Source organism: Callorhinus ursinus, unplaced genomic scaffold (genome assembly GCF_003265705.2).
Source record: "Callorhinus ursinus isolate GAN/ISIS: 27379988/994484 unplaced genomic scaffold, GSC_fseal_2.0 scaffold28, whole genome shotgun sequence".
Classification (NCBI taxonomy): domain Eukaryota; kingdom Metazoa; phylum Chordata; class Mammalia; order Carnivora; family Otariidae; genus Callorhinus; species Callorhinus ursinus.
Genome location: NW_027397090.1, coordinates 20,532,649 through 20,554,200, shown reverse-complemented (window position 1 = coordinate 20,554,200; position 21,552 = coordinate 20,532,649). Strand labels below are relative to the sequence as shown.

General features: G+C 51.3%; 1 protein-coding gene across 1 annotated transcript in view; it reads left to right on the top strand.

Moving 5' to 3' along the window:
• FAM120A (family with sequence similarity 120 member A) overlaps nucleotides 1-21,552 on the top strand; it is a 90,667-nt gene that overhangs the window by 46,093 nt on the left and 23,022 nt on the right. Inside the window, exons 9-12 of the mRNA XM_025891779.2 lie at nucleotides 5,846-5,933; nucleotides 7,730-7,957; nucleotides 10,310-10,484; nucleotides 19,452-19,701. Coding sequence (XP_025747564.2) covers nucleotides 5,846-5,933; nucleotides 7,730-7,957; nucleotides 10,310-10,484; nucleotides 19,452-19,701 — 741 coding nt within the window. The remainder of the gene's footprint in view (nucleotides 1-5,845; nucleotides 5,934-7,729; nucleotides 7,958-10,309; nucleotides 10,485-19,451; nucleotides 19,702-21,552) is intronic.

The window sequence follows — 21,552 nt, the reverse complement described above, 5'->3', positions numbered from 1 at the left end:
GTGTGTGTGTGTGTGTGAGTGAGAGAGACAGAGAGAGAGATGCTGGGCATGCTCGGGGTGTGTGTGTGTGTGTGTAAGATGTCGGCCATACTTGGTGTGTGTGTGTGAGTGTGAGTGTGTGAAAGAGAGATGCCGGGCATGCTCGGTGTGTGTGAGTGAGTGTGAGAGAGATGCCGGGCATGCTTGGTAGGCCTGCCACTATTCCTGCCTGCTTGAATACCTCAGCGGCATCTTGGCCCTGGAGCTGGGGTGGGAGTCCGGGGCTGTGGCTCTCACGGATCCTCATGAGCCCGGTCTGCGTCCCTGCTGGCCCAGGAGTCCCGGGGCCTCAGAGGCTGCTGTACACGCAGTGTGCTTACGTAAGGGTGTGTGCATACCTGTGTGCCTGAATGTGTGTGCTTGCACCACATGTTGGCTCTGTGTTTGGCTGTCATCACTGACGCTTTTAAATGGACATTGGAAAGTCCGTTGGGAGAGAATGTGAATGTAATTTATATGCTTTGTGGGGTTGGTTGTGTGGATTGCTGTTTCGTGTTCCTGTGCACGTGGGTGCGGGTACCAGGTCCAAGCAGCATCTGTCGGGTGTAGACCCGCTATGGACCCCGTGGGACCGGATCTGGGCTGTGGAAGGTCCCCGTCGGTGCCTGAGGGCCTGTGCACCAGTGTGGGGACTCAGGCCCCGGCGTCCCGTGGCGGTTCATGCTGCACTGGGAGTGGATGGGAAGCGTCTGGGTTGTTTGTGGACTGAATCAGCTAGTGCGTGAGCTCAGTAAGCGATAGACAGTGTCCCTGTGGTATCAGAGCACCGTGTCCATGTCAGTGAGACACCGAATAACCTGGTGGCCCAGGGGATGTGCTTTTGCCGTGAAACGGTAGTGCTGTTGGGCTTCTTCCCAGTGTCCTTTCAGTCTTCTTTCCCAAAGACATGGGTGGTTCACAGAGAGAACCACGTCTTCCCCAGCCCGGCGGCTCCTGGCCCCGGACAGGCTGAACACGGCTGTGGGTTCTTCCTTCCAGAGCCCTGCGCTCTGTGTTGTGCCAGACACGCAGTGGCTTTAGAGGGTAACAAACCTTCTGTCTCCTCGTAGAAATAATTCTGAGGTACTTTTCTATGTCAGTAAGATTTAATAATCCTCTGTGCCATCGCAGGAGGGTGTCTGCACGTGTCCTGGCTGTGCAAAGACCCAGGTGGGCATTTTGTGTGGAGCTCGTCTGCCTCTGTTAGGTGTCAGCGCCCTCCCTCGTGGGCGGAGAGGTGTGAGGAGTCCTGGCAAATGTGCGAGAGGCGCACACGGACGCCATCCCCATCTGGCTGCTGCGTGGGAATTGGACCACCACCTCCTCTGTTCCCAGTTTCTTGTGAGGAAGCCTGAGCGTGTGACATGAGCTTAAATCGGAGCCTAAGGAGAGTGCACCTGCTGCAGTGTCGTGGGTCCAGCTCCCAGCTCCCCTGTCCCAGAGTCGTGCCCTCTGCTCTGCGGTGGGAGCCCCTGGCTACGGGCCTCAGAGCTCTGCAGGTCTGCGGCAGGGACAGGTGGGCATCCAGGCTCCTCCTACCACAAGCTGGGGAGCACACAGATGAGAAAATGTACTACTTGCGCTTGTTGCAGGCCATCTGTGACTTCTGTGCACACTGGATGCTTCTACTGGAGATTGGATCTTTTAGTTTTCTCTCCTGTTTTGTTGTTTCCCATCTGGTTTCATTTGCCTTTGCCGTTTCTTTGCTGTTGACAAGTCAGCTTGTGGTCAGTGCCCCCATCAGGGCAGCCTGCTCCCGTGCAGTGGGGGCACGAGTGAGAAGTCAGTGTGGTGGGCCAGCTGCCCTCACCCATGGTGCACACGCACCCCAGAACCCCCATCCCGCCGACTAGACCTGAGTGTAGGAGGGAACCCAGTGGGAAGGGTGCTGTGCTGTCTCCCGCAAGCTTTGGTGCAGAATGGCCCCAAATGTCCACCCACAAAGTGAGGCCCACAGAGCCCAGTGGTGTGGTGCTGGCCTTTGTCCTAGCCACCGTCCTCGCCACCGTTCTGGGTATGTTGATGGCTTGCGTACAGCCCCTCTGCCATGCATGGGTCCCTTCTCCCTGAGCCTGACTCCTGTCAGCAGGATTTGGCATGAGCATGCAGGCTTCCTGTGGCCTGTGTGGGGCCCAGCAGGTCTCTCCAGGGCATGGCCAGTGACAGGGTGCCATTCTGAGGAGTTGTGGGGAGTGAAACCCAACTGTGTGTTCTTCAAGGCAAGGCATCTGTCATATATCAATAGCTTGTTTCAAGTTGTAAAGCGACATAGTCATCCTAGTGAGATGTTCAGGACTTTAGAGAAACTGGCTATTGTCAAGATACTTTTCAGGCAGAATTTCAGGTTTTATAGTATGATTATTAGGAGACTGTGAGGTCATCTAGATTAGGACATTATTGTTAATTTGGTAACCACTCTGCTTGGGTGCTCGCTGCCCTGGGGCCCATCTCATGAGGTTCACGTGCTTACAGGGCTGCATGTATAACGAGTCCCCATGTTGAGCTTTGCGTTGCATGGAGAAGTCAGGTTTATGCTGTTGTCTTCACCTTATACCTTTAGGCTGCAGTTACATGATTCGTTCCTTTAGCCACTGGGCTCCAGCTTGGCAGTGGCTGTGAGTGCTTATCTTCATGGAATGTATGATTGAGTGATGGAGAGGGACAGTAATTCAGTGCCAATGTGACGTGTGCCGTGAGCGACACGGCTGTGAGAATAGCAGAGATGGGTGGGTGGGGAACCCTGCACTGAGGTGGCGTGCCTGCCAAGGCCTGCAAGATGAGGCATCACAAATAAGAACCTGTCTGTGATGAAGACAGGGGCTGGAGGTCCACCAGATGTGAGATCCCTCTGCCTCACCAAGGACTTGTATCCAGAACAGAGGACTTCCCAGAAGTCTGTAAGAAGAACATTTTGCATGTTTTCTGCAATGGGGAGAGCACGTGGATTATTTGTACAGGCAGCCCCAAGAGAAGATGTCATACGTGGAGAGGTGCTGATCTCCTTCGTCATCAGGGAAATGCAGACCAGACCATGTTGGGGTCACCACATCCCGAGAAGGGCTGAGGTGGGCGTCACAGGAGACCCAGCGTGTCAAGGGTGGGAGCTCCTGGGATGTCTTGCGGGCTGGACTGTAGCCCTGCTGGTGGCGTGCTCTCCCTGGAACACATCCAGCAGGGAGGCTGAACCAGCATGGTGGGCAGGAAGATGGCTGAGCCCAAACCGCGGGCCATAGGAAGTGCACAGTTGCACCGTTCCATTTCTGTGGTGCTCGAAGCCCAGGGAAGGCTATGTTTGCTGTTAGAAGTAAAGCAGCCAATGTCCTTGGGGAGGAGGTCTGGAGCAGGGCAAGGAGGGGCCGCCTGGTGCGTCAGCCCTGTCTCAGTTTGGCTGCCCACACGTGTGCTCAAATTGTGGCCACCCATTAAGCTGTTCACTTATAACTCATGCGGGTTTTTTTTTTTTTTACAGGTATGTTATACCTAATTGTTTAAAATAGTAATTAATGAATGTTATATCTCTTTATAAAACTTGTAAGCATTTGGGCGCTTGGGTGGCTCAGTCGTTAAGCGTCTGCCTTCGGCTCGGGTCATGATCCCGGGGTCCTGGGATCGAGCCCCGCATCAGGCTCCCTGCTCAGTGGGAAGCCTGCTTCTCCCTCTCCCGCTGCTTGTGTTCCCTCTCTTGCTGTGTCTCTCTCTGTCAGAAAATAAAATCTTAAAAAAAAAAAAACAAACAAACTTGTAAGCATTTAAGTAATTTGTTCCAAAGTTTCAGTAAACAAAGGTCACTGACTTCTTAGTGAAAAAGTACGTAGGCAGCTCTGTTTGTGCTGTGTTCTAGACACTTCAGTGCTGTCAGCCTTTGCTTCCCAGTGCTTGGAATGTGCGCTCGATGCTCGATGTGTGTGGTGGGGCTGTCCTCTCTGTCTCCCACTCAGGTGTCAGGTCTGTGGGCTCACATCCTGAGCCCTGCTGCAGCCTCCCCTCCACCATGGCTGCTTTTGTCTTGAGTTTAAACAGAATGATCATTATGCTCTCAGAGTACTTCCATGTCCTGTGGTGCCGCAGCTCATCAGTAGGGCTCCTTCTGGTTTGGCAAAGCTGTGGGCTGAGGGGGCACAGTGGAGGAGCGGACCTGGACAGAGCAGTGCTTTCTGCGTCCTTGCTGATGGCCAGGAACCTGGACACCAGGCAGCTGTCCAGGTGCCCCGTCCCGTGGCTGGGACTGAGGAGCCGAACGGGCTCTGAGACACACAGTGTGGAGCACGACCCTTGGTTTACGATGGGCAGCCTGCTCCTCATCTCTCCTTTTTGCATTCTTTTGTTCTGTTTTGTTTTGGTAACAACTAAAATGAAGTCAGTTGGAAGATAGGAAAATTCGTGGGTCTTTTTTTTTTTTAAAGATTTATTTATTTGCTTGAGAGAGAGAACACACTCATGAGCTGGTGGGTGGGGGTGTGGCAGAGGGACAAGCAGACTCCTCGCTGACTCCCTGCTGACTGCAGAGCCGATGCGGGGTTTGATCCCAGGACCCTGAGATCATGACCTGACCCGAAATCAAAAGTTAGACTCTTAGTCAACTGAGCTGCCCAGGCATCCCAGGAGAATAAATGGGTCTTAACAAATCTCCATCTGTCCTGTGGGTCTGTTAGAAAGTCAAGTCCAGTAAAAGCACTCTTCCCTGGCAGGCCTTGTGGCCAGCATTGGTTTTAGAAGCGGGTTTTGGCATGGGGAGGGATGACCACAGAAGGCTTCTGTCTGCGGGGCTGTGCCTCAGGCACCTCCAGATTCCCAGCTTCCTCCACGGTAGCGCTTTTCACGAGTTTGCCTCCGGACCACAGTAAACTTTCTTTTGTGTTGTGGTCTATAATAACAAGTGAAAAAATGTATGAAATAATGTCATATGTCCCACATTTATTGCATTCTGTTCCATTTTAAAATGCTAGAAAAAAATGCTGGTTAGGGGTGACTGGGTGGCTCAGTTGGTGAAGCGTCTGCCTTCAGCTCAGGTCACGATCCCAGGGTCCTGGGATGGAGCCCTGCATCAGGCTCCCTGCTCAGTGGGGAGCCTGTTTCTCCCTCTGCCCCTCCCCCTGCTCGTGTTCTCTCTCGCTTGCTCTCTCTCAAATAAATAAAACCTTTTAAAAATGCTGGTTAAGCCCACTGAATTGTTGTCCTGAGCTGTTAATGGGTCACAACCTGCAGTGTTTTCAAGTTGCTGACTGACATGCCTCATTCTGGCCTCTGAGCCCCTCCACGCTCTTCCCCATCCTTTTCCACGGCCCTAGTTACTGCTTTGTCACTTGAAGCCATTCCCCAAATAAGACTGTGCTGTCCGTCTGTTCTCTGAACCCACCTCTGGCTTCCCTGATGAGTCTCCCTCGCCTGTGCTCCTGCAGCCTCTCTAAGAACAGGCCAAGGGCCCCGCGTACGGTCTCTCAGCGCCTCATAGCTGACATGTCTGTATGAATTATGAGTAACACTTGATCCACATGACATGTAATCCTCCCCTGCCTGACTGCTGTCAGCTCAGTGGGATTGTTTTATCCTGTTTCTCCACGACGGCTGAGCCCCCTCCATCGGTCCCCTCTGTGGTTGTCCCCGGTCCTCTTTGGTTCGGTGCTCCATGTTTTCTAGAGTGGTGTCACTGCCCGACTGAGCAAGCGGAAAGTGTTCCCAGTGCAGGGCTCTCTCTGGTGAGGGCTTGTTGGGGGAGGCAAGGTCCGTAGAACTGAGTCTGTGGGCTCGGTGCGGGCCGTCTTGTCGTGGCTGGTGTGATGGGAAGCAGACGCTAATCAGTAACCGTGTTCCTTTTGTTTCTGTTCAGCCATATCAGTGGGAACAAAATTGGCTGGGAGAAGACGGGAAGCCACTCAGAGCCGCAAGCACGGGGAGACCCAGGAGACCAAACAAAGGTAGTAGTTCAGCTTTTATTCCTTCAGATCTTGACTCTTTTGAGCATGTGATGTTAGGGATTGGTTTGAAGCAAAGTGCTGTTTTTTTAAAACATGTTGTAATAGACACGGGCAGGTGGCAGGGAGGGTGGGAAGGCAAGGGGGTGTCACACACTTTGGGGATGGGAGGGGAAGGGAGTCACATACTGGCGGGGGGGTGTCAAGGACATTGGCTGGAGGATGGGTCCCAGATGTCATTGCAGGAGAGGGGGTCCCAGACGTCAGTGTGAGAGAGGGGGTCCCAGATGTCAGTGCGGGGGAGGGGGTCCTGGACGTCAGTGTGGGGGAAGAGGGGTCCCAGACATCAGTGTGGGGAGGGGGTCCCGGACGTCAGTGCGGGGGAGGGGAAGGCGACAGCTCATGTCTTCCACAGGCTGGGCAGGGTGTACTGGAAAGCCTCCCGTCCGCTGGTACACACTCTTGTCAGGACTTAGAGCCTTGCAGAGCCCTCATCTCCTGCAGGGTTTTGTGGGGATTGAATGAGGAATCACTTCGAATGTACACTTTAAAAATGAAAGTAAAGTTCATTCCATTCCCCCTTTTATCTGCCTCTCCCTGTTACTAGTGATCCCTAGCAATAGCTTTCTGCTGCAGAACCACTCCTGTCGCCACATGTGGTCCCTTAGGATGTGCCACATCTCTAGCTGGAAGGGGGCTTGTTTGTATACAAGGTGACACCATGTCGGAAATTCATGTAAGGCTCTGGAGTACTCTCGCTGTTGAAGGGTTATCCTGTGAATAAGCAACAGAAATGCTTTGTGGTTGCCTGTTATTTGCAAAGCAGCTTCCAAATTTTCAGCTGCTTGTGTCTATATTCCGTGAATGGAGAGTATAGAAAACACGGATTATCCTTGACTTTTTTTTAAAACCAGTTTTGGTACTTTGTGTTTTAAAGGATAAAATTAAGCACTTAAGTACATGCCACTATAAAGGATATGTTTTGTTTCAAAACAGAGAAATGTATATTCCTTAGATTGACACGAAATCAAGCAATAAGCAATTATTATTTCCAGCATTTATCATGAGAAAGAATAAAACTGTTATGCAAATAATAATTGATCTCAGTAAACACTTTGGACTTTGCTAAATCCATAAAGAGGAAGTGAAGGGTGTCCCTCTGCAGACTTCCGTTTCCCCAGCCCGCTGCCTGCAGCTTCCCATCCCAGAGCCCCACCGGGGGCCCACTCTTCCCTCTGCAGCTTGTGCACGTTCTGTGTTTTGGCGATGGGTTGTTACAGGGTGGGTATTTTTCACTTAATGCTATCCTACGTTCATATTTCTATGTCATTATATAGGGATCTGATTCATCAGTTCTAATGGAGTTAGCTTGTTTTTTGCTTTAATTTTCAGTAAGCAGCTCCCTGTGTATACTTAATTTGGGGCGTCACGATGACCAGAGAGAATACCTGGGTTTGGGTCTCTGTCCTCTGAATGCCAGCTGTGGTGGTGAGGAGTGGGTGTGAGCCACGGTGCTGCGAGTTCCTGGGCAGTGGCACAGTGTCTCTGAGCGTCCCCTCCCGTTTCCACACAGTGAGCAGGGGGACACGGTGGCTGCTCGGGGGTCAGCAAGCACAGAAGGCTACTCCCACCCTCAGGGTCCCCTGGGAATAGGGTGGCGGGGTCACCCACCCCCACCCAGGCTCGGGGGGCCACTCCCACTCCTTCTCTTTGGGGAGGGATCCTCTGCACGAGACACACAGTGAAAGGAGTGGAAACATGACCTGACCTGTTCTCCCCTGTCGCCCGTGGCTCTGCAGACGGAAGGCTCATCCACTGCCTCCTCGGGCAGCCAGCTCGCTGAAGGAAAGGGGAGCCAGATGGGCACTGTGCAGCCGATCCCGTGCCTCCTGTCCATGCCCACCCGCAACCACATGGACATCACCACACCGCCCTTGCCCCCGGTGGCGCCCGAGGTACTGAGAGTGGCAGAGCATCGGCACAAGAAGGGGCTGATGTACCCCTACATCTTCCACGTCCTGACGAAGGTACGGGTGGCCGTTTTCTGTCTGACCAGGCACCTGAAACGGAGTGCATTTCCCCATTCCTAAATGTTGAGAGGAAAGGCAAAAATGCGTACCTGTCAACGCATTAAGAGAAGAACGTGGGAAAGGGTTATTTTCCCCTTCGGTTTGATAGGAAATAGTTTTGAGATTTGTAATTAATGGCACATCATGTTATTTTTCTGACTTGTGATTTTATTTTCATTTCTAATTTTAAAATTTCCTGTACCATGTTTATACCATAGTGTGAGGTTTAATTAGCTGTCCCGTGCACTGCCTGTCTTCTCTGTCATCTGTCCTAGAGCGCCCCTGTGGAGTGGCAGACAGCGCTCCGCGTCCTCGGACTTGTCGAGTGCAGCTCTTATAGCCCTTCAGCAGAAAATCGAACACAGGACTGTGTGACATGCTAACAGTCAGAAAATGTGATTTTTGTGTTTACACAGTATCAGGATTTTACTTTATTAGTGTCTTCTTACCAAATGTATGCTTCAGTAGACAATCCAGTGTGGCATTGTTTTTGAATCTTGGTGTCTCCAATGGATCTATGTGTCCATTTAAATTTTCTCAGTGACTTGTAGTCTTTCTGTTGTTTATGGCCCTAGACCCACGATTTAACATGTAACCTCGGTGACCAGATTTCTCATGTGGATGGGTTTATTGCCATCATGTATTTTTAACATGTTTTCATCAGTGTCTGTACCCCCACAGATAATCAGACATTTTTCTCCCTGTTTTCTGCAATCCATCTGTGGTTTGTAAGGTGGGGTCAGTAAGTGCACAAGCCCCCCTGCCCCACAGCACCCCGAGCTGGACTGCGACCGTTAGCTGGCTAACCCGAGCATCGCTCCCTTGTGTCAGTCCAAGGGCACCCAGAGTTTTATGTTTAAACCACAGTCGCCTCCAGGTGTCATGCACTCTGTGATCTGGGTCTGAACGTATGGTATCACTTTTCAGATTACGGTTGTGAGGTAAACATTTTATTTTTCAGGGGCAACGCATGTTGTAAGGGTAAGTGTAAAGTTCCTCTCGCGGGAGAAGGATTTCCCGAGTTTAAAGGAACCTAGGTTTGGGGGAGATTGCACCCTTTCCCCGTGGGGTTGTGGGGGTTGTGAGGTCCTGGACCCCTGTGCTTCTGCCCTGCCCGCTGTGGTCTACTCGGGGGCAGGCTGAGTGGCAGATGGCCTGTCATCCTCCACCACTCCCTCATCTCAAGGGCAGATATTGATAAAGTGACTGTGGTTGAGAAAAGTAAATGATTCTCTCTTCACATTTTAAAATGCCACCTACCATTTTTCTGTATGTCAGGGAAAGCTCAAGAGTGTCAGGCATGCTGTTTGCTGTGAGCTACATGGCTCTGGTATTAAATTGTCAGGCCGACATGTCTTCAGTGAGGCGAGACTTCACACTCACGCAGGCAGCCGGCCAAGCCAGGGACCCGGAGAGAGTGCCCACCGCACTCTCTCTCACATAAATCTATGTGAAGAAAGAGCAAAGGCCACGGAATTATTGAAAGAGTAGGTAGTGATAAATTTAAGACATTGAAGGTCATATGTATACTCTTATGTCATGAACATTCCTAAAGTTCCCTGCAAAATCTCTTGAGATGTACCTTGATGCCATAGAATGTCGGAGACGGGGCCACAGAGGTCTTGCCACCACCTCAGGTGCGGATGCCCAGCCCCTTGTCTCGTGCCGTGTTGGCCGCGGGATGTGAGCGGAGTGGGCCTTCCTTCGAGGGCTGCCCCGCGGCTGCGCGTGCCCCTCAATCAGGAGGCACGCCTCCCGAGTCCTGGCACATGCTGAAATCGTGCAGAATGAGGGATGCTGCAGGGTGTGCTCTTTGGGAGACCATGTACGCACATGGCTAATGTTTTATGGAAGAGCTTGGTAAAGACAATTTGACCATTTTATTTTCAGGATACTCATTTCTTGGATTTCACATAGGTCATTAAAAATTATGAATTTCATTACATATGACCATCTTGACTCATAAGTAAAATTTGCAAGTTCTCAGCATTTTCTATTCTATTTGTTGTCTGCTCTTATCTGTCCAGATTGTTTCAAAGATTTCGGGGTCGTCTATGTGGTTTCCTTATGCTCTTGGTTCCAGGTTAAAGATGAAACCATGTAGATTTTATTTTGACTCTTTGAGCATATGTTTTGACACCCACTAAATGAACTCTCCCTAACACCCCACTGCACGCAAGTGGTTAAGCAATTGATTTGGAATAGAATTGCAATGTCGTTAACTGGAGATAATGCAGTGTATTTCTGTGAGTTTGTTGTAAATTCAACATGAAAAATGTGCAATATTATTCTGCTTTCTTCCATGCAAAGGGTGAAATCAAAATTGCTGTTTCTATTGAAGATGAAGCCAGCAAAGACCTGCCTCCCGCCGCCCTGCTCTATAGGCCAGTTCGCCAGTATGTTTACGGAGTGCTGTTTAGCTTGGCAGAAAGCAGAAAGAAAACTGAGAGACTTGCTTTTAGAAAGAACAGACTTCCACCAGAATGTATGTACTGTGAAATCCATTGTTTGTTTTCCTCAGTACCTCGTAACCTCTTGTGCATTTTCCAAAGCCTTAGAGGATCGTGACTGAGTCTGCCCCGAGTGTCCCCACACAAGATGGTGGGCCTCATGGGCTCCTTAGGGCAGGAGGACCAGCCATGGGCTGTTTTCCTCAGTAACGTTCCAGTCATGCTGTGTATTTGGTAAAACGTGTGCACTTTAAACTGGATGTTGATCTGGAAATAGTCCGGACGGGCACCCTCTCCTGTGGCAAGCGCGTCCCAGGCAGGGCAACAGTGGCGTCTGCTCCGGTATCCGCGAGCGCGTCTGCGCATAGGGTCTGTGTTCCTGGGGAGGCCCTCACTGTGTGTGGCTGCTTCTGTGCAGGTGTCGTGTGCCTGCGCACAGCCTGCAGTAGACAGGGCCCTGGTCACTGTCCTCCTCGAGGACTCCAGCTGATCGACCCTGGGGTGGAGGGGGAGTGGAAAGACGGAAGGTGCTGTTTGACAGGTCGTCAAAAGCTGAGGTCAGAGCATGCATTTTCCATCTTCCAACGGGCCAGCGTAATATTTGGGGAGAACCGTGTCTTTCTGTTTTAGGTTATTCTATGTACTAATATAGGAGATGTAAAAGTCACTGTATATTTATTAGGAAATACAGAAAAGTTTCCCAAAACATACAGTCTAAAATAAGAATATCCTGAACCGTGGACATTATAGATGACCAGAGCATCCCTTCAACTAAGACTGTTTAGGGACAGATCCCCTGTGTGTGCAGTGGGTCAGAGCAGGCCTGGTAGCATGCCACAGCTGAGCTGCGCTCAGGGACGCACGTGACGGTCTTACCTTTGGACTCTGAACTGGAGAGATTCTAGCAATTCTAAAAGCTTGTTCCATAGGTTCTGATGTTTTCTGTTTCTGATTACTATGCTGCAGTGTGGTTCAGTAAGCCTTAAAATGAAGTGCCTCCATGCCCTGACTTGAGGGTGGCCACTGAGCTCTGTAGCCGCCTGTAGCTGATGCGTCTGCCTCCTTGACTGGGGCTCGAGGCCCCGCGGGAAATACTGAGTGTTGTCAGTGGACTCTGCCATGCTGGGACGTTCCTGGTGGACACATCATCTTTCTTACTTTGCACAGGGTTGGCAAGTCTTCTGCACCAGCTAGCCCAGGCCCTGCAGCCGCGACCTCCCTTCCAAGGCTGTGGCCCCTTGATTCTGCCTTGGCCTGGACTGCTAGGTGCTGCAGAGTGCTGGGCAGTCCCACTTCCTGCTGTGTCCTCAGCTCTGGAGCACCATTTTGGCTTTCGTGGTGAAAGCTGTTCTCTTTCTCATTTGGTCATGTTCCAGAAATAGTTTTCTTTATTTAGCACGCTCCTGGGAGTTTTCCAGGATGGGTCCCCTCTGCAGCGCCCACAGCTTTGTAGAGCAGTCCGGGTGGGCTGCTGTGCTCTGTGCACCCTCAGTGGTGGGCAGGTGCGCTCCTCCCATCTGAGGAGCTCTGTGTCACCGGTGAGCTGCGGGTGCCGGGACGGCAGGAAGTACGAGTGAGTCTCTGCCCTGCTGCAGGTGTGCGGTACAGCCCTGTGCCATGCAGCATGCTCACCCCCTTGTTGCTTGTTCCATACCTGGGCGGTGCAGGTGTCTGGCTGCAGGTGTGCGGTACAGCCCTGTGCCATGCAGCATGCTCACCCCCTTGTTGCTTGTTCCATACCTGGGCGGTGCAGGCAGTAGGGGATGCAGGAGGCACGGGGCAGCGCTCAGTGCACAAAGCAGCACCCTCTGGTCATAAGGAAGAGAGCGGTGCACTGTGGCGCGGGGCTGGGCGTGCACGCGCACCTCGCGGTTGGGGCTTGGCACTTGTGGGGAGAGGACACGTGGGGGGTTACGGGCAGGACAGTGGAGGAAAGAGGAGCGGTACAGGTGAGCTCTGGGAGCTCTAAAGCTCTTGTGCATGGGGCTGTGTGGACTGGCTGAGTTTCTTTTATATGTATGTATTTTTTTTTAATATTTATTTACTTGTTTTGAAAGAGAGAGAGATCTGGGAAAGGGGGGCAGAGGGAGAGGGAGAATCTTGAGCAGACTCTGCACCAAGCATGGAGCCCGACGCGGGGCTCCCATCTCACGACCCTGAGATCATGAGCTGAGCCAAAACCAAGAGTCAGACACCTAACCAAATGCGCCTCCCAGGTGCCCCCTGCTGAGTTTCTGGGGGAGGTTGGTGCTGAGCGCATTGTAGTTTTTCTGCTCAGGCGACGAAAGAAAGTGGGTTCTCACTTCTCTGTCAGTCACGGGGAAACCACTGAAGGGTGGGGAAGGGTGGGACATTTTCTGTTCAGGAGGGTGGGCTGGGTAGGGACAGGCGGCTGAACTGAGGCAATGGGTAAGGAGCTGGGAACCAGCCCTGGGATGTCAGTGGCACCTAGAAAAGTGTGATTCATGTGGGTTACAGATAACGGTGAACCTCTAGGTGGAAAGATGTGTCCATTTGACCTCTGAGTTTACAGGTTAAGAGACCGTTGTTAGCTCTGTAATGAGTGGCTTTAGAACCTAGGTCTGTTTGGTTTTTTTGGGGACCTGATAACAGTCGAATTTGTTTCATGCATTGGTTGTCTTAATAAGGGGAAAACAGCCTTAGAAAAGGTTCTTAGGTCAGTAATGCATGCTCTTATTTGCTGATTATCGTGCTAACTGGAGCACCAGCTCTTCACAGGGAAGAGTTTTGTCCTTAGGAGCTTTTGTGAGCCTTGAGCCTCAACGCTGGCAGCTTACTCAGAGCAGACCTTGTGTGAGAGAGGAACGTGATGACCTTAACCTCTCATTAACAGTGCATTACGATTGTTCCCCGAGGACTGCTCCCTGAAGCCCGCTCAGATCCCAGCTAACTCAGCACGGATGTGGTGATGCCCCTGCTGTGGGTTTCCCGCCTGAAACATGTCATAAGTGATTGCGCATTTCGGTGTTCTTAGGGAGGAAGCTCTTGGGGCTGTGGATGAGGTGAGGTTGGCGATGCTGCTTAGGCGTTCCCGGTTGATAAGGTTTGAAAGTTGAGTCTGTTGAAACTGTGATTTACCCGTGGCCACTCTTAGACCATCTGTGGATGAAATGAAGTCAGTGATACTTTGCAGGAGATTCATAAAGCACTGACCATGCACCATGAGGTCTTTGAGGCAGGTTTGTTTCTCAGCTGCCTGCTGGCCCCGCCGTCCACTCCACGGGTCCCACGTGAGCCCGCCGTCTGTAGCAGGTGAGGAGGCTCTGGGTCCAGCATGGTGTCAGTGTGACGTTGGTTCAACGTGCTCGCTGTGACACCTGGGGGCTCCCCCAGGAGGGCTTTGTTGTCAGAGAGAACCAGTCAGAGGGCACTTGAAGTCTAAAGGGTTGTTTAAAAATACTGAACTCTCACCACATTTAAGACATGTATCCATTTGGAAATGCAGTGTCTCTCTCTATCTTTTTTAAGTAGGCTCCATGCCCAGCATGGAGCTTGTTGCCGGGCCTGAACTCATCATGACCCTGAGACCAAGACCTGAGCCAAGATCAAGAGTCAGACACCTAACTGAGCCACCCAGGCACCCCGGAAATGTAGTCTCTTGATCAAGACACAGGATAAAGCATTTCATAATCTGTAACAAGTACTCTAGTGCTCGTGTGATTTTAGCAAGTTTCATTTTTTAAAGTCATATGGTTAAAGCGGGATATCCACCCTCAGATCCTTAAAAACTCTGGCCTGTGAAAGTCATACTGAATTACATGCTGGCAGTTTATTTTCTGTGTGTCCATCCCTGGGTTCCATTGTTTGCTGTTAGGAAATTCATCAGAAGCTCATTTATTACGACAGCTGCTCAAAGTCACCGGCAGGGGGGCTCCAGGCGCCTCCAGTGGGCCACGTGGAAGACCGCAGACCTGGCACAAGCGATTTGCCCCATGTTCTGTATAGGGACAGTGGCAGTTGCTGGGATCTGCCTTTATGGTTGCTGGCTCTTGGGTGGGGCCTGGGGACATTTGCCTGGCTGGAGGCTTGGAGCATGAAGCTCCCACCCTGCTGGTGGCTCCAGGCTTGCTGCCCCCTGGGGGGACAGCTGTCCCTCACCCCTCACCCTGCCAGGGCAGTCAGGAGGGGCAGGAAGAAAGGGGGTCTGGTTCTAAAAAGACTGCAGGGTAACAAGACTCCTTGGCCACGGTGGAAGAGATAAAAATCCAGGAAAGTAAAGCCCAGTGATGGGCACATTTTCAAATTATTGTTCCCTTTGGAAAACTGGCCTCTGTTTTCTTCAGGACTCCCCAGGACCTCAAAATTAAGTAAGAGAAACAGGCTTCTAGAAAGTGAAGGGACATAAGGTACAGACACAAGAGGTGAAAGTCTCCACTTTCTAAATAGGAAAAGCTGAAGGGAACCTGGATTTCTTCGTGGTGCAGTTTGCTTTTGCTTTAGAAATTTTGTTTGTGCCAAGTAATTGGTTCTGCTGATTAAAAAGGAGTAAAATTAAATTGGTTCACTGTGGATTATATTATAGAACAGAACAATATGACCAATATTAGTGCATTGTTTTAATACGTGTGCAATTTGGTTATCATACACGTTTCCCCTGTGATTTTGTGAAGGCTGTTTTTATTTATCTGAGTTTCTTTACTCTACAGAGCTTTCCAGGAGTAGCATTAGCCACTGCCTTTTCCTCAGCGACCTGTGAGCAGCTGAGCCCGAGGGGCAGCTGCATGGGCAGGTGGCTCCATGTGGCAGAGTCGTGGCCCTCCTTCGGAGCCGTGTTTGTCGTGGGTCCCTGCCCTCCTGGGGTCTGACACACCGGGAGCGGCGTGCACAGGGACAGTGAAGCAGGCGTGGTCGCGGGTGCATCGGGAGCACCGCGCTCTGCGGCCTGGGGGGCCTCGCACCGCCGCAAGTCCTAGAGGGCACGCACACGTGTTCGCACCAGGGAGTGGACAGCCAGCTGGGCCCCACCCCTCATGTGTCCACTCCTGTGAGAAGGCAGGTACAGCTGCCATTGTGCGCAGTGTTCTGTTTCTGCATAGATGCAAAAGAACCAGATTTGTTTTTACTTATTTGTGTGGTTTTGTTGTTTTTCTGCACCTCACGAGGCTCAGCAGGTGTAGCGGTCTTCCTCCCTATGTGCACACACGCCGGCCTGCAGTCTGCAGGCCCAGTTGGCCCGGGCTGTGGGAGCGGCTTGTCTCCATCTTCTCTTGGAATTGGCTTACGAAATGAAACATTTCCATTATTCCTGGCCTGGGACAGCGTTAGAACAGATTTGCAAGGTAGCTGGCTGCCCTGGGTTTCCATGTGGCCGTGCCTGCCGTCTGAGGGAAGTGCTGGGTTCTCGCCAACAGCTCAAGTGTAACAGTGTGGTAGGTCCCAGATTGTATTTTGAAGAGGTACTTCCTGTAAAGAAGGTGCATTATAAACGTAGCCTCTAGTAGTACAGAAAACCAACACCCCGGAGTTGTTTTTGCCGATGTAAATGTTGCTTGAGCGTGAGGGAAGGAAGACAGTCTCCTGTTCAGTGTTTTCAATTCTGCCTGAAAGGGTTTTTCTGTCAGTGGAAAAGCTGAGGTGAATGTTTGCTGATGGCGTCACGGCAGGGTTTCTGGGCATGAGGTCATGTCTTATACAACATGGGGTCGTCACGGCCATGCTTATCTATCACAGTGCTGTTGTCTGAGTGCCAGACGTGTGTGCTCGGGGCCCGTAATACCCCGGCTTCCCCATGTATGATCCCCACGTAACCAGTGCTTTTTGCAGACACAGGAGCCCAGAGATTGTGCTGTTAGCTCCTCTGCTTCTGAGTGTCCCTGCGAGTGGAGTCATAGAGCCTGAGCCCTCTGTCCTGGGCGGGCACGTGGACGTGCACATAGGGACGGCCGCACGTCACCCTGGAAACTGCCGTTCCTGGGATCTTTTTTTTTTTTTTTTTTTAAGATTTTATTTATTTATTTGAGAGAGAGAGAGTGAAAGAGAGCCCAGGAGGGGGGAGGGTCAGAGGGAGCAGCAGACTCCATGCTCAGCAGGGAGCCCGATGCAGGACTCGATCCCGGGACTCCAGGATCATGACCTGAGCCGAAGGCAGTCATTTAACCAGCTGAGCCACCCAGGTGCCCGTGTCCCTGGGATCTTTATCAGCACTAGGCTTTAATGAGTTAACTGTGGTCAACCTCACACAATGTAGCCTATAACCACATAACAGGCAGGAGGTGCCTGTGTTTCCTTCTCAAGGTTGTTTTAGGGTGAGTCCTTGGCCCCTTTCTCTGGTACCTGGTCCCAGGGCTGGGCCTCAGGGTTTAAGGACACCCTGGGTCTCGCATGGCACGGGGGTGTTGGCCCCTGAGCCTCCCCTGCCTCCCCAGCTCCCCACCCCTGCCTGGTACATAGAAGGTGCTCAGTAAATACCTATGAGGTGACTGCCCATAGGCTCCACCACTATTAAGTGATGGTATGTGAAAAGACTTCCAGAAGCAGCTACACACATGTTAAAGATAAAGCAAGTCAGGAGCAGCTTTGCTCTCGGAACAAAGTTTTGTGTTCCTTCACTTGCATTTCCTAAATTAGATTCGAGCTGTTCATGAGTAGTGCAGTTAGGCAACAAAAATACTTAGAACGACAAGAGGAAGTGACTACATGGGACCCGTCCTTCACAGGGAGCGCAGCCCTGCCCCTCCTCACTCCTGGTGGGTGCAGAGTGTGTCCCCTGCAGCATCTGCAGGCAGTCCCCCGGCGGCCTCTGCCAGCTGGAAGCTGTGTGCACAGCTGTCTGGGGAGCCCCGGGGGAAGTGGGGACAGGCGGGTGTGAGAGGCTGCCTCCATGCCCCCCATCCCCCCTTCCATGTGGGGCCTGGACCTCGAGAACAAGAGTGTGCTGCCCAAACCTGTTTCTAGATGAAAGCAGGACACAATAAAGTAGAATGACCGTGGCAGGTATTAGAGAGCAGTGGGGACAGAGGTGCAGATGGACTTAGTGGGGACACCTTCCAGAGAGGGCTCAGATCTGAGACCTGGCACCGGGCAGCCACCTCGTGTGAGTGTGCGTGCACGTGTGAGCGTGTGTGCGCATGTGGTGGGGAGAAAGTGAAAGAACCTAGATTAGCTAATCCTACAGAGATAAAATCTAATCAGTGCCTTTAAAACCTTTGCCACCAAAATGAATATGTTACAAAATAGATTTGTGTGTTTTTGCTTTTTTTGGCAGGGAAATGAACATTGTGGATTAACCAGTAGACACACAGCAGCCTGCTGGTTAAGGGCTTGTTTTGTGACCAACCTTGTCCTGTTTATCGGGGGCTGACGACTGCCAGCCTCTGATACTAGGGCTGAGGGGGCCTTGTGGTGGTGACAGCCGCCCGGTGTGCATGCCGCGTGTGCCGAGGCTTGGCCGGTGTGGGGCTAGATTGTGAGTCCGAGGACAGGGACTGTGTGGGTGCGTGTCTCAAAATATGGATGAGTACAAAGATGCATGTATTTATGTATACATGTGTATCTGTTTGCGCTTAATGGACTTTAAGTATTTTACACGTTTTAGATTTTTCCTTAGTATTTAAATGTTAAGATACTCAAATGTGAATGGAAGGGATTTTCCAGTAACAAAACATTAACTTTTTTGTAAGAAGACAGTTTTGGGGAGCTATCTTGACCTGCACCCTGCTCCAGCAGCCTGCTCCTGGGGTGGGAGTCCCAGGGTTCCGCGGCGGCGCACCTTTCCCTGCCTTGTCTGGGGCTGGGTGTGCGGAGCTGGCTGTCCTGTTGCTGACGCCCTGAGTGTCCAGGTGTCTGGCTGCCCATATTCTCCAGGACCCTGTGCAGGCAGGACCGGGTGGAGCTGCAGGTGGTCCATCGCTCATTCTACCAGAGTTTGGGCCTTCAGTCTCCCGTCTGCCTTGGGCAGTACTTTCGGGAAAGTGAGCCCATCTGGGATGCTGTCGTTTGGGTAGAAGGGCCTTGTGGAGGAGGACAGTGGAGTCCCGGTGCCATCTGGTTCTCGGTGGGTCGCGCTGGCTGCTTCTTGGTTCCCACTTCTGCTCCAGCAGTCATGGGCCCAGGTGAGCTTTCGTTGCCTAGGAAGTGCACACCCAGAGCCCAGCATCGGCCTGTCCCCTCAGCACAGCGAGGGCACACTGGACGCAGTCCCTGTGGTGTGCTGTGGCTTCAGCGTGACTGCCCTGTCACACTTTCCTCTTCCTGGATTCGAACGTGTGGGGAAAGAGGTGCTTGTTTGTGCTTTAAGAATTAACGGACTCTAATAGTGGTAAGACCACTATGGGGAAGAGGCCTGGTTTCGGATTAGATCAGCTTAGACCTTCTTGCCTTTTTGGAGGTGAAATGGGGAATTTTATTATGCTGTGTCTTCAGTCTTCCTGAATAGAATTACCGTGTGCTGGCATCACCTGGGATTTCAAAACACTGAATCTTGCCTCAGTTTGTTGCCTTACTGGGCTTTTAGGGTCTCACTGCAGGGCACTTATTCTTACTAATCTTTAAAAACACAGTTTAAAAGGGGACCGTCCAGCGAAGTGGCACCAAGTGCGGATTATTTCTCAAATCTGATCGTGAAAGTATCTATGGAAAAAGATTAGCCATCTAAATTGGATTTCCTTTGGATTTCCGTGATAATCACATACTTCTGTAAATTTTACCGGTTGTTAATATTAAAACATAAGAGACTTAATAAAATTTTTTCCAACATCCTTGATTTATACATCTTAGTTTTATGGGTAAATCAAGTCATGATTTGATTGAGGAGAAACTTACCAGTGGCCTGAATGGAAATCTGATTGAGCCACGAGAAAGTGCATAGGGGACAGAACGTTCTAGACCCGAGGACTGGTGGCCGGTGGCTTGCTTATGAGAGAATGCGTTGACGTGTGAGCGGTGGCATCTGCAGACTGTAATTGTTGGAAGGTTGGATGTGTTTCGGCTTCCAGTGGCTGAGCTGGGCGTAAATGGTTCTCCTCTGCTCTTCCCTCCTCCAGTTCCGCCTGTGATCATTAAAGAGTGGGCAGCTTACAAGGGGAAATCTCCACAGACGCCAGAGCTGGTGGAAGCGCTTGCCTTCAGGGAGTGGACCTGCCCCAACTTGAAACGGCTGTGGCTGGGGAAGGCGGTGGAAGACAAGAACCGCAGGATGAGGGCCTTCCTGGCCTGTATGAGGTCAGACACGCCCGCCATGCTCAACCCGGCCAGCGTGCCCACCCACCTCACGGTGCTGTGCTGCGTCCTACGGTAGGTGGGCCGGTGCCCGCAGATGCTGTGCATGTGAAATGAGGAGCTGTTCCCATCCCGTGTTCGTGTGATGAAATGCAGTGTGCATCAGAATTGATCCTGTGTGGCATGTTTATGGGATGGCTGTATTTGTGTACTGTATGTAAATATCATACTGATTTTAAACAGGCTTTCTCCCTTGAATATTAGAGATGTTGAAGGCTGTGCGTGTTATATTATGTGTTATTTGGAGTTCTGTAGGGCAAATGTAGTAGCTCTTTTAATCATGTGTAGATCAGTACGGACTTGTGGTTATCTGTTTTATTCCTAGGGTTATAACCTCATGTATCCTTGTTTATTTGGTTGCTCAGATTGTTCCAGCTCAGGCCTCGGGGGCTCGTTCAGCGGGCTCTTGTGTCCTCTGTTCCCCCAGCACATTCTTGCTTTCTGGCACCACAAGATGCCTGCTTCGCTCTGGACCCTGCCTTCTCCAGGGGTCCGGCTCCAGCCCCTTGGAGAGGGATCAAAAACCCGGATCTGGGCCTGCATGCTGGCATGCCCTCAGCGGACAGGCCCCGAATGCCTGTGTGGACGCTGTTGGTGTTGGGAGTTAATTCGTGTTGGCATGTATATCTGAACTAGGTTCATTAGTATTTTGAGGGTTTTTTTGAACCAATTTCCAACTTAGGAAAAAGTTGCAAGTACAGTACAAAGAGCTTTTTTGTTTAAGAGTTTAATTTTTTTGATTGAAGTATAATTAATATACGTTATATTAGTTTCAGGCATACAACATATTGACTCAACAGTCATGTGCATTATCAGTGTTCACCACACACACGGACTCCTAATACGGAGAAGAAACTGGTGGTTGCAGAGCAGGAGGTGATGGGGGTGGGCAAAATAGAGCCTTTTTTTAACCCACATACTGGAGTGTGGTTTTTGAACAAACAAGGGCATTTTCTGATAAACACAATGTAGTCATCAGAATCAATCAACATCATGCCTATTTCTGTCTAACTTCAGGGTCCGTTTAAGATCCTCTGTGTTTGGAGGTAAAGTCCTGTTGGTTTTTCCGCCAAACGCTGGAAGGTGCGGCTGCCCCTCTGTTGCTGTGGTCTCGCACGGGCTGTGTGCCTGCACCCTGACCGTGAGGCGGGGCAGGTGTCTGCAGGCTTTTCCAGTGGGGCTGCTCTGTCCTCTGTGTAGCTAGGACATGTTTCGTGGGAGGCTGTTTGTGTAAACACTCCATTCCTCCTTAGACCTCCATGGACTCACAGCTTCTGCCATCTTGAGGGGCCCCTAGGCCACTCCTGCCATCACTCAATCCGGTGCTTCGTTGTCACTGGCTGGGGCCCTGTCGGGCTGGCCTGTGTGTTCTCCTGATGGGTCTCCATCATCCTAGAAGCCAGCACCCTTCTCCTTCTCCAGGCAGCCCTGCTTCCTAGGGGTGGAGACGGTCTCCCAGGCCCTCCCAGGGTGTTTCTGGTAAGCAGGTGCCACGTGCCTTTGGACCCTTCCCACGTGGCGGCCTCTGAGCCTGGCATCAGAGCCTGGGGGTCCAACCCTGTGTGGCCCTCCTCCCTGGCCCCCGACTCCCCTGTTTCTCACCCTGGGCTTAGGATGGGACAGAGCTTTAGTCGAGTGTTCATTTCCTGATGTTTCTTAAATTCATCACAGGCTTTAATGTCAGTGACTCATGTAGAAGCTTCTCTTTATCTAAACTGAGGTTGGCATGAGCGTATTGAGGATTGGTTTGTGGGAGAGACTAGATCTTTGTTTCGAGTCTTCTGTTTTCCTCGAATGGAAAATTTATTTATGGACCTGTTTTTATCAGTAAATACATATATATAGCCAAAGATTAGCGATGAAGAT